Below are 13,134 nucleotides of genomic sequence, written 5' to 3' on the forward strand. Positions count from 1 at the left end.
GCAAGGATGCAAGCCTAAGCTGAATAACCATGCTCTGTGATCCCTCAGATGGCACGGCGTCAAGAATTGTCATTCATCAACCTTTGTCAAGCACTACAATACGTAGTTGCATCCACAAATGCCAATAAAAAACTTTTCTGTGCCTTATTACCCATGCCCAGAAGTGCTGCTGACTTCTCTGGGCTTGGAGGTACCTGGGATGGACCACCTCATAATGGAAATTTCAAGTGTGGTCAGGCAAATCAATATTTCAAGTCTTTTTTGGAGAAAATAGACATCTGCTCCAGACCAAAGAAGAAGAGGTCCATCCGGACTGTTACCAGCAACAAGTCCAAAAGCTGAAGTCTGTCGCGGTATAGAGTTGTGTCCCTTGTGGCAGTAGTAACTTTCACTTCTGTCATGGCATCATTAATTCTGAAGACAGCATTGAGATTTTGGAGCAATTATGCTGCCTTAAAGATGGCATCATTTCCAGGGTCCCCATACATATTTCAACAAGACGTTGCACACGTTACAGAGACATAGCTGCGGAGGACGAGGGTGCAGGCGCTGTTCTTGCCTGCCGGTACTCCCAACCTGTCCCCGGTACAGGACGTGTAGGACCGGCCTGCCTGGAGTAACGGCCTGTGTGGTGCATTCGGAAGCACAAAATGCGTCAACAAAGCACCGTTGCACACTGCAACACCTGTTTGTAGGAAGACTGGGCCGCTACGCCTGGGACGCTTCAGGACTTGGTGTCTTTGGTCCCTAAATGTCTTTTAGCTGTTGTGAAAAGCAACGTCAACATTACAAGTGGTTAATTTATTTAGTTATACAGACACATACACTTGGTTAGCTACTATTTCAGTAAACATGAGTCTACACAAACAGGCTTATCGTGGTCTGTGTAAAGCCAGTGAAAGAACAGCCACTTGTATATATATTTTAATAACAGTATGCCGACGCTTCCTTTTTCAACAAGTTGTGAAAATGTGACTGGCACACAAGGGACTGTCCTCTCTTTTTGTTCCTGCTTTGTTGGCTATGGGTTTAATTTATGCATTTTAATTGTGATTTTGGCAAAGTGCTTATTTTTCAACTGTCGCTGTTCCAGCAACACAGACGAATTCAGTTGAATACATCACTGTCCACTAACAGAAAACAAGTCATCCATCTTTTCTTGTCAACATTATAATTCCTCTGGCTATGATGAATAAAGCGGGTTTCTGTGTGGGGGGTGACGTGGTTTGGAGTGCTCTCCATTCATATGTTTCTTGTATTTCAGTTTTTATTTTCTATCCCTTTCTCTTTCTGTCATTTTCGCTCTATAGAGAAGTAGTTGCCTTGAAATTCAGAGAGACAGAAAGTGTAAGAAAGAGGCTGAACGAGAGGATGGCAGGCTTGATACCACTGCCTTAAACTTCAGTCAGCACCCCTACAAATTGAAAGACACACACACACGCACACACACGCACACACACATACACACACATACACACACACGCACACACACGCACACACACACAAATGCATGGATGCAAGCACACACACACACCAGCACATACATCGATTCAATAAACTGGCATGGAAATTGAAGCAAATGAACGAATGTACTTCTTTCTCCCTGTCTTGGTGGATGGATGTGTGTGTGTCTGTTTGTGTTAATGCTTAAACACAACATTTCTGAAAATGGTCACAGACATTTCCCCACACTGGTGCAGCAAAAGGTAAGAGAAAAATAAACCTCCGGTTTAGCATTATTCAGAAACACCAATTAAGCACCCAATGGAGAGCAGAAACATTGCGTTCGGCTGTTTGGTGAAGCCTCTCACCAAGGGAACTTTACAATTATGTGCACGCAAACGTGATCTAAATCAAACCCATCGGCAGATTCCCCTTCTCCCTTGGAAAAGGCGTTTGCAGAAGCCCTAACCATCTTTCTTGATTCAACTACCATCAGAGACATCAGAGTGTGAAGTTTGCGAAATGAGGTGCATGGAAGTCAGCAGTGCGTGGGTCATACCGCCCTCATTTGCTGTCAGCATGAGTTTCCCGGGGGCAGCAGAAAGAGCCTTAAAGACAATGCGGAGTTTGCATAACAACACAGTGGCACCATTATAAAACACTAAAAGAAGGTACTAAGTGCCCTCCAGAACGTCATAAAAGACAAGCATCCGGACTAAACATAAAGGAAGATGCTCAGTCCCTACAAATGGATCAGTGCCTCGTTTGCGTTTGAGCAGCATAGCGGTCGCAGACTAGTATGTTGTGGGTGGCAGGCAGACAGATGATGTAAAGCCTTTAGTGTTTTTGGATGGTCCTTAGGAAACAGATCCGGTTTTGTTGTGAACGTGGCCAGCGGCTGCTTTTAAAACGGGACCGAAGTGGAGTGAATCCGAAGTGCCCTTCCGCAGCCAAACGGGTACAAACACACCCACCGCCAAGTGCATGCACCGCAATCTGTGCCGCGGAGGCTCCAAGACAGCTCTGAAGCTTCCTTCCTTCTGAGCCATCCGCCGGTCCCGATTGTTGCCTACACATTCTGTGCCAGTGACAGCACCGTCCCAGTGTTCTCTGCAGCAGGGGCAGTGATTTTCGTGTCACCCGTGTTAATATATATTGTCCAGTTTCTGCTTGGGGTGTCATTTGGCCAGTCGGTGAGAAATATATGGATGAATGAGGCGGTGTTCTGACACTGCAAAAGGGAAGGACAGTTCATCATAAGATTCAGTAAGAAGGTACTAGGAATATAAACATGGAAGGCACGCTCCTTGCACCCTTTCCTCCCGTTTCCTCGGCACGGAGGAGATGAGTTGCAGCCTCTCCAGGAAATATGAACTGTTCGGAAGATAAGAGACAAGCCAATTAAGTGCTCCATTCAAGATAACAAAAGACTACAGAGCTGATACCAATATCTGATGATCCACTGGACCAAATAAGGCAGAAAGTTCAGCAGCATTAAAGTGGGAGAGAAGGCAACTTTCCGAGACTGGGAGCTAACTGACAGGAGAAGAGTCCCCAGAAGCGGCCGGGATCGAAACCGGACCAGTTAAGTTCAAGGCTGCAGTCTGCTCCGAGCAGGTCAGACAGCTATTTGAAGAACATTGTGTTTGGTATGTAGAGACATGGTTGCTTGTTGACAGCTGACTCACAACTGTCACAGCTCCTGCCCTTCACCGTTAAACACAATTCCCAACTAATAGTGAAATGAAATCATGTTTTACTGAAAAAAAAGGGGATCCTTATTTGATTTTAGGAGAGAATTTTTTTTTTCAAAAGGTAGTGCAATATAAGCATACATATCTAGGATATATATGCATTTTTATTTAGACTCAAGGTTCGACAGAATTTGGATGTACTACTTGGGTTCTGACTAATAAATGGGTAATCAATTTAACCCAAAGCCTTCATGCTCCACCTGTACAAATTAGTGTGCTGCTACAGTGGTAGATGTGGGAGGCTGCAGTCTTCACAAATCCCCCGGAGTACAGATGAAACCGGCTCAGGGTCCATACTGCATGAATAATTTGGCCTTAAGTCTTTCTGCTATGTATAATTATACTTTTTACAGAATTTTTTTTAAAGCTCCTGCGATGTCAACTCGGATGTCCCTGGCCCCAGTGGGATGAAGAAAAGCGATGACAATTAGCTGGCAATTCAAGGTAAAGGGAAAGTTTGTCTAGTTCTTATTTATCACTCATGCCAATACGAGCGCGAGTGGGAGGTTGGGGGGGAAGCTGGTGACAGCCCCAGAGTAAGGAGCCTTGCACCCAACGATCCGGGGACTGGGAGCGACATATGGCGTGTTTTATATCGCTCACCTAGCCCGGCTAGCGGTGGAAGGGCGAGTAAGGGAAGCCAAAGAGAGAGAGCGAGAGAGAGAGAGAGAGAGAGAGAGAGAGAGAGAGAGAGAGAGAGAGAGAGAGAAAAATTGAGAGTCAAAAACAGAGTAGGAGAGAGGGAGAAGACAGAGGTGAAGCTAGGGAAAGGTAGAGGGAGGGAAGGAGAGAGAAAAACACCAAACAGAGGCAGGCCTAAGAGGAGAAAATGTGGATCTGATAACATGTTACGTGTTCTTTTTGACCCCCGGTACCCACGTTCTACATTTTGTTCTCTTCGTTTAAATTATGGGCTAAAAAACCCCCATTACTGTTGCCGTACCCATTTCGCATAGCTGCAATTATGCAATTTCAGTGAAAGAAAAGAAAAGGGGAGTGTGGCGAGTTTGTCATTTAAGGCCTGGCTGACGAGCGCTGCAGAGAAGAGACTGGCACTCTGGCGTGCTCTGCTCACGGTCCCGCTTTGATTAATTAATGAACAATGCGTGCAAGGACATCCGGTGCCATATTTGCTCAAACGGCTTTACTGGCCGGCAAGCCTTTTGAAATCATTTCAGATGGGAACTGACCTCTCATTAAAGTTGACAAACATGGACTGTGACAATTTTCTTTAAAAATGCATCAAGCGATGCACACTCGCGCACGTGCTTCTGCGTGTGCACGCGAGAACCCACGAATACAAATGAGCGCACATTTTAGGGTACAGACAGATACAGATGCCTATGAATGCATTAAAGGATGTGAACTTGGAAACGTTTCACATGGCATGTTCTTTAATTTATGTCTCCTATCACAATAATCAGTCAGTGGGCCAAATACTATGTAATATAGGTCAATGACATAGAAAATGATACTGTATCCCCAGACATATGTAGGTATTCATCTAGTTAGAAACTTGACTTTAATTATGAATTTTAGTCCAATGAAAGACATGGACTCGCTGCAACTTTCCAGATATTAAAATACTACATCTTCTTTAAAACATAAATATAAATCTTCTGCCCCATTGGATCCAATAACTGAGGATTTTAACCCATAATTTGTAAACATTGCCAACAGAAACCTTTTAGCAACAACTCACAGGAGGTTTGAAAACTGGCTGTTTACCTCACAGGCTGTTGGTCTTGCATTCAGAGTTTTACTCCAACTCCATCCGTCTGCGCGCTAGAAAACCCACTTGTAGGTCTGCCACTACTCAAAACACAATCTGTGGCTTTACCACTCAACGTCCTGTGGCACGGGGGGAAAGAAATCCGCACTGAACTGTTCATGCAAACTCGTGAATTTCGGTGTACTATGAAAGTTGGCAGCACTCAGATTGAATTGACCCTGCCAACGCTAGCCCACGCAGGCAAGTTAGAGCTCCAGCCGAACAGCGCTGCCAGTTGGAAACACATGCAGGGCTCATCCACATATGCGGAGACTCTGACAGCGGCGAGCCCTGATCCAGAAACAGGTTCCTCTCTAAATTAATGGCGCTCTCCATTGTTGGATCTGACCTCAGGTCAGTGTTTTCTTATATCAAAGTGCACTTGCAGCAGGGAAGGAAGGGGGGGGGGGGGGTATTATAAGATGAGCTCGCTCGTACCAGTGATTTATCATTGGCGTGCCTAAGGGCTCCTGGGTAGAACGAGCGCGTGTGGAGCTGGCCTCTCTATTGATTCCAGCCATCGCTAGGGCTTCCTTTACTAGCACCTGGGACACTGGTATCGAACCTGCTGTGGGCAGTACATTCAGAACAACACCTCGCAGCCCGGCCGCGACACGTCTCGGATCGCGGCCGGGCGGCCCGGGCGCGTCCCAGTCGGCTGCCGCACTGGACGCACGCTAATGTTGGCGCAGCACACCAACGGATGCGGGTCCATGGCGTGCGGCAAAGGAGAAGAATCATTAAAACCTGCTGAAGGCTGGACTCCGCTCCAGAGGGAAAGAATGCCTCGAGCAGCCTAGCAAGAGTGCTAATCTAGCATCTGCTCCTCCTGCATTTAATAATAAATTCATTATGATAGCAACGGCACACGCTGACCTTAAGTCAGCAGTATGGGTGGCTCCAGAGGATCATCAAGCCATGCACAATGCATCTTTGAGTTCATACTCGACCCCCACCCCCGCGAGGAGAAAGCATCCTGTATGTGTAACAGCGAGAGTGATGAATCAGTAATGGATCCTTACTGGCCATATGACAACAGGAATAATCAAAACTGATCGTCTGGAGTTCTTAGGCTGTTGCCTGTTGTAAAAAAGACACCGAGCTTAACGCCAAATTCACACCACCCCTAACTCACCTCTGAACTCTGGTGCTTTGCTAGCCATAAAACTCATAGCCTTGGTCCTCTTAGGTAGAAATGGTGTCTGGCCTGCGTGCATTTGCGTACATCCTTAAAACGCGCCACCTTCTCGGACGGAGAGCCTGCGGTGCTGCGACTGAGTGCTTTCCCCATGCCGACCCGCGACTAATTCCGCTGACTGTCGAGCCCCTCCTGAGCTGAATTAGGTAGGCTCGAGGCAAGACAAATGACGAGGAGCCGCGGCCCACCGACGAAAGAGCGGAAGGAACAGGCCAGCACCACACGCTGTTGGCCGAGCTGGTTTCCACGCTGCCGTGGTCCTTTATTTAACACAGACGTGAATCTTGAAATATTCCATCCTTAGCCCTTTGATTCACCCATAAATGTATGTAAGGACAACATAAGCACACATGGACATGACTCTGGTGACTCGCAAAGATTGGGGGCGGGAACTAAACGGCTCATGCGGTGCACATTGTGATTAGGAACATGATTCATGCGCTGTGCATTCTGTTTCACTGAAAACAGCACTGTTTTCAAGTTTGGGAAGTGCAGTCATTAGCAGGAGAATGCTAGCGCTTGTAATGGTGTGTGTGTGTGTGTCTCTCCCTCTCTCACACACACACACACACTCACACACACACACTGCCACTCTACGGGGGAAAAAAACAACTTTTGGGTGAATTAATGAATTAATGTGAGGGGGGCTCATTTGGAAATATAAGTGCATAATTCAGAGTCCTATAATATTTAGAGATTCAAACAGAGAGAGAGAGAGAGAGAGAGAGAGAGAGAGAGAGAGAGAGAGAGAGAGAGATTTCATATGAACAGACAGAAAAGTTAACCCCTGCCCTCCTACTACCAAAACACCCAGAACAGCCATAGAGACTAACAGCAGCGCATCCATTATGGATCCAGCTCGGCTTCAGGAGAGCAGGCAGTGGCTCGCTTGTGCCGTCAGTCATGGTCTCCGATGGCCACAATGAGGCAGCCATCTCCACCGCAGCTTAGAAGCCAGACGAGTCCTCTGAATACAGCTAACGGGGCTCAACAAGCAATAACACTGCACAGGTGACATGGAACTGCATATGAGAGACATCTTAATGACGTTACACTTTTAATATGAGCATTACTGTTTATTATTAACCCTCTGAAGCCATGTAACATCATAGCAATAATTCCCTAGCTTTAGCCGAGAAATTCTAAACCCTAGCATATTTTGTCCATAGAAAGGGAGGTATTTTCCACCTCGATCTGAGCTTGATAAAAAGTTAATGGTGCTAATTTTTTCCCCCTACTTTTTCCAGTTTTTTCTACGTTCCACTAACAAGAAATGAAGCGTATGCTATTACAGCTCGTCAGCAATCACTGTGCTGTCAGACGGTTCATGCTTAGTCCCCCTGTAGCACGGAACGACACCAGAGGTCAGAGGTCAGGATAGCTTCCCCGCCCCCACCCCCAGGCCTACCTGAGGTCCTCCACGTGGGAGACGCTCTTGGTGACGATGCCCTTCTCGCGCCTCAGCTTCTTGATCTCCGTCCTGAGCAGGCGGATGTCCTCCACCCGCTGGCTGTACTGCGCCTCGCCCTTGTTCAGCACCGACTGCTGGAACTTGATCTTCTCGTAGAGCAGGGACAGCTCATCGTTGCGGCGAGTCAGCTGCGTGCCCAGCACGTCACGCTCGCTGATTGACTGGTGAGGGGCAAGAGGCAAACACGACAAACGCGTCAGGCTCCGCCCACAGCCTACCGGGGCGGCACATGTTCAGGTAGGTGTCGCCCGGGACGCGATCCCTTAGGGGCTTTTGTTTGCGCTTTTGTTTTTGGTTGTTGTTTTTGTTTTCTTTTGATGTCTTCGTAGCTCTTGTTGCTGAGAGAACTGTGTTGAAGCCAAAGCTTCACGCGTGCTTCCACCGGGTGAGCTGAACATAAGGAAGATGGGAAATAAAAAAAAAACAGCGGCTCGCGATGCATCATCGCGCTGGCTTTCATACAGTGCCAGGCGGTGCAGTAGCAGTGGTGGAGATTTCTGTTTGTGGGTAGGTATATGACCCCGCACCTACTGAGAGGCACAAAAGCTCTAAATTTGGACCGGGTCAGACCTCAGCACGTAACAGGAGAAAGCGGCTTTCTTTTTAATGTCAAAGGTCTTTGTCTCTTTCAAGCCTTGGTGAACTCTCACCTAACTCCAGAATACACTCTAGAACAAGCTCATGTAAACACTGAAACAAAGCGAGCACGATCCGTCTGACGGCGCCTCGCTCATTACGTAACACGATACTTATTATGTGTCCCTTATTATATGCACCTGTCCTCCCTGCAAACCCGTTTGCTGATCGTCCCCAGAACGCGCGGTCCAATCAGAATCGAATCGAAAATCAGAATATCCAATCAAAATGTGTGCGTCTTCCCCTTTATATGCATAATGTAGTTAAGCGAACTGCTGCCTGCGCGGAGGAGCCCCTTTGCTCTTTTCTCCAGTTTAAACCCTCATGAGATGTTTTAAATGAAGGCCAAATAAGGCCAGGGTCTGATTAAAATCTCCGAGAGCACACACGGAGCAACGGCGAGCCCGCGGGAGAAAGGGGCCGGGCGGGGTGACGGAGTCAGCACGAGCCGTCGTAGATCGCCCCCTCAGGGTGCGGGTGGCCCCCGGGTGACCTTTATCAAAAAACCTACATCAGCACTCTTCAACTCTGCTAACTTTGACTTTGTCATAGCCCATTACGAAACCACTTTTTAAGATATAAGAAGCAGCAAGAGCCTGGCGGTGATCGGGTGTGTGCGTTCGTAATGGATTTTTTGCCGCTCCAGGGCTCGTATTTGGAACAATCTCACTGGCACGGCGGCCAAACTTCTCTGTTACACCTGAGTCGATTAAAGCGTGTCAGGCTTGACTCGGTGTCCCAATGTTCGAGCGCAGTTCGAACCCTTTGTGCCATTAACTTCTAACGTCTGACTCCGGGAACTGCCTTTCAAAGTGGCGGTTGTTTCGTAGCCTCTCTTTCTCTTCCTCCCTTTGATGGGGAGGCGACCTCAGGGCAGGCACGCATCTCCCTGACAAGAGGGAAGCAGCGGTTTGTGGCTCTCACAGATAGACTCCATTTCTAATGACTTTGGAACCCACCCAGGATCAGGTCTCTCTCATCCTGACAGCAGGGCAAAGGGGTGGCTGTTCAAGGAAACCCTCTACACACACACACACACACACACACAACTTCTGCCTCACCTGATCCAGCTCTTTCTCCAGAAGTGTTTTCTCAGCGTCGGTATCCGCTATGATCTTCAGCAGCTTGCGTTCCTCGACCTCCTGATCGTTTCTGACCCGCTTGATTTCCTGGGCCTCCTGCTTCATCTTTTGAAGCTCAGCCTAAAAGGCGCACAAGAAGGGGACAGGTCTATCAAGATCTGTGTGTGTGTGTGTGTGTGTGTGTGTGTGTGTGTGTGTGTGTGTGTGTGTGTGTGTGTGTGTGTGTATTGGTGGTGGTAGTGATTGCGTGGGGCAAAGCATTTACAAAGCAACAATTTCCCAGCTCGCACACTCTCTCTCTCTCTCTCTCTCTCTCTCTCTCTCTCTCTCTCTCTCCCCCTTTAGATTCTTTCAGTTTCTCTTTATCTTTGGTTTATAGGATGCCAAAGGCAATTGCAGTGAGGCTGACATTCCTGGCAGCCAAGAAAAAGGGCAAACGAAACAATAGGAGAGAAAGAAGGGAAAAGTAAAGGGATGAAGGGAGGAGTTAGCGCTTTAGGCTTTGTTTGATACCAGCGTCCACCCCCCCCCCGTGCCCTGCCTGTCCCACTTCACCGACCTTTGTTTTCCATCCACTTAACAAAGAAGAAAAAGTAGAAGAAGAAGAAGAAGAAGAAAGAGCAGGCACACGGAGGACAGAGGGAGGGAGGCAGACAGAACAACAGACAACGTGGCAGACGGACAGGGCTGGACTCGGAGAAAAAAGGTGTGAGCAGCTGCGGGCCATTGTTAGAAGGACCGCAGCCGAAAGGCCAGAGCTCCTCATCAGTAGCCAGGTCAGGTGCACTCCATCTGGCCTCCCTCCTGGAGAGCTCCCCTTGCCTCCCTGCCACCGGGCTCACGATGACATTTCAGCCGAATCAAGTGCGAGCACAATAGGGCCCTGCGTGACACGCATGCTGCTGGTACGCCCCCCCACCCCGCGCTGGCCGCCTCCGAAGATACACCTTTGTGAGGACAGACTGACGCAACAGACAATCGCTGCTCCGACAGACCCGGCGCGACAATTAACCTGGGCTAAACTATTTAACCGCGCTCACGCCAACCCCTGGGATTGTACGGACAGTCCATCAGGGACGGCTAAATCAAAGTGTCTGTCCTCTGTTTTTCGCAATTCTGACACAATTCTCTTATAGTTGTGTGAAAACGTTTGTGATGTCTTTACAACTATCTGGAGGTCTGCACAAACGACTCCCACAATATGATCTGATATTCATCTGCTATTCAAGTCATAAAACATGTCAAAAGACACACACATAATTTAAAGTGCCATAAATGTACTGTACAAATATTTTTAAAAATATTTTTAAAATGTGATGTATATTTTACAATAAACGGAACCTCTTTTACTGACAATAACAACATGTTTTCTCTAATTGCTGATCAGTCCTGCACAGTTGTTATGGTATTTTAGCCTTTTTCTTTTACACTAAACTGGTTCAGTTCATGTATATTTTGAGAATGTCTTGTTTGAACAGCTTGTTTCTGATCTTATTATTTCAGTAGGACTAAGGTCAGAGACCTTGACTCTAAAAATACAGTCATTCTAATACACAGTATTTCTTCTGTTCGAGTTGCCGGTGATTTTTTTTCCCTGTATTTTGGACCTCTGTCATGCTGCATTACTCAGACCTTTGAGTTTTAGAGCACAGTCAGATGCCATGAATCACAGTTCTGTAAACTGTAAACAAACAAGCCCTCCTCTCCACTAAAACATTAGCATTACAATATCACCATGACAATAGTACTTTTGCTATATAATTTATACTGGTGTAGTTAAGAAACCAGTGTTAGATAGTGATAACTAATGCTGAGCGAACCATAAATTGTTTGTTGTTAATGCAAGCATCAATGCTCATTTTAACTTTTCTGGTAAAAACCTTAAACATACATGTATTTCGTCCTTGAGAAAGGCTGTAGCAGACAAATAATTGTACATAATTGATCTGAAGTACCTTCTCCTTATTTCTGTAGCTTGTCCCTACCACCCACTCAATGCTAGTCACCTATGCAACAACAGGATTATTTTAATCTTTAATGCTTGACATGAGGGCAACAATTATGCATGTCCTAATGCACGACAATTTTCTCATGTTCTTTGGGCCTGTGCGTTCCAGTTTCCGCCCAGATATGCGATGCCAGTTTTGTTTTGTTTTCAGAAACGCGTACTTGAACATATTCTCAACAATTGCGAAGGTCAAGTGTTGTTTCTAAAACTCAAGTGTTCTATTTTTAATGCTGCATATGTCCAGGTTATATTGAGAGTATGCGAGAGCCTCTTCTCATCAGCAGTTGAGTGCACGGAGCTCTAGAATGCGCTTTAAGGGACGGCCTTCGTCTCGATCGGGCTGAGGGCGAGGGCCAGCGCGAGCTCCGTCCGCGTCACGTCAGGCCAGCTGCTGCATCTTTTCGTCATGGTTCCACTGAACAGCTGACAACGTCAAATGAACGGACAACCATCCAAATCACAAAACAACAAGTGCATGATGTGCGAAATCCAAAAGGATTCATTCATTCATTCATTTCTTTATTTATAGCATTAATATGGTCTGGTATAGGTATGTAGATAACATCTCTTTTGTTTAGACTGGTACAAAAGACAAACGGTCCCTTTTCTGTGATTATCTTAACACTCATTTCACATCAATTCCATATACTTTGACTTCTGATGCTCAGCTATTAGCCTTCCTTGATGATTTGGTTAAAAAAGGTGGGAGTGGATATCCATGCAGAGATTTACCAGAAAGAGACATAGAGGAATGCTTTTTCACACATCAGAGCTTTCCTCCTACCCCACTGAGATGTAGTTCACCCTACAGCCAAAGTGCGTTTGTGATAGCAATGAGGAGTTTAACAGACAGGCAGAAGAACCAAGTCAATGTTTCCATACTGGGGGTACAGGGATATTTTGCTTGAAGAGCATTTCTGCAGTAGTGGTCGACCAATAAAGGTTTTTCAGCGATCGATGCCGATTATGAGATTTAGAGATCAGGGCACACAATGACTGATGCCTGCATTGTCTCTGTTTAAGCAGATTTGCACTTTGGAAAAAAAAAAACAACTCACATGACACCAGCCGATGCCAATGATAAACGATATTTATTAGGCCGATTAATCGGTCGACCATTATTTTGCAGAGTATGTAATATCAAAGTGCAGATATTTTCTTTTTTGACCTAATACTAAAATTTGTTACTTTCACATATAGTCCACAAATCATCTCTTGCAATGTTTGAAATGAACTGCTAACTGATATTGATAAGTTTTGTGGTTCACAGATCCAACTTGTTCCTCGGGAGCCCTCCAGGTACTGTTAGAAAAAAGCCTCTAATTTAAGAAATCATTTAGTTTGAGCTCATTTGTTCCTCTTTCCTTGTAAGATTTTGGAATGTAGAGCCATAATTGAACTGTTTGCAATTGTATGTTGTCAATAAACCACTACACACATCCTCAAACAAACACCGTGTTCAAAGTGTGTGGCAGAATCACATTTGTCAATTTTTGTGGTGTATTCATTAGTCTGCCCATGTGGCCTAGTGACTATAAAGCCATTAGCATGCCGAGGAAGGTGTTTGTCGACACGTAACTGTGCTTTTTCTGTGAGACAAATAAATAACCAGAAATTACTGGACAGCTGAGCTTATCAGGAGGAGAACGCTAGCTGCCAAGTTGAGTATGTGAGACCTAGCAGGTGTTCATGACTGTGACAGAAAGGAACGGGGGACAGTTATGCTCTCTCGGACTCACGGCTTGCTGCAGCATCGTTAATGCTTGCATCA

At 46.2% G+C, this 13,134-nt stretch overlaps 1 protein-coding gene across 1 annotated transcript in view; it reads right to left on the minus strand.

Moving 5' to 3' along the window:
* Positions 1 to 13,134, minus strand: part of cfap58 (cilia and flagella associated protein 58) — an 85,937-nt gene that overhangs the window by 37,870 nt on the left and 34,933 nt on the right. The window contains exons 12-13 of the mRNA XM_027010172.2: positions 9,335 to 9,475; positions 7,575 to 7,798 (exon numbers count right to left, since the gene is read on the minus strand). Of these exons, the coding sequence (XP_026865973.2) occupies positions 7,575 to 7,798; positions 9,335 to 9,475 (365 nt within the window). The remainder of the gene's footprint in view (positions 1 to 7,574; positions 7,799 to 9,334; positions 9,476 to 13,134) is intronic.

This window comes from Electrophorus electricus, chromosome 16 (genome assembly GCF_013358815.1).
Source record: "Electrophorus electricus isolate fEleEle1 chromosome 16, fEleEle1.pri, whole genome shotgun sequence".
Lineage (NCBI taxonomy): Eukaryota > Metazoa > Chordata > Actinopteri > Gymnotiformes > Gymnotidae > Electrophorus > Electrophorus electricus.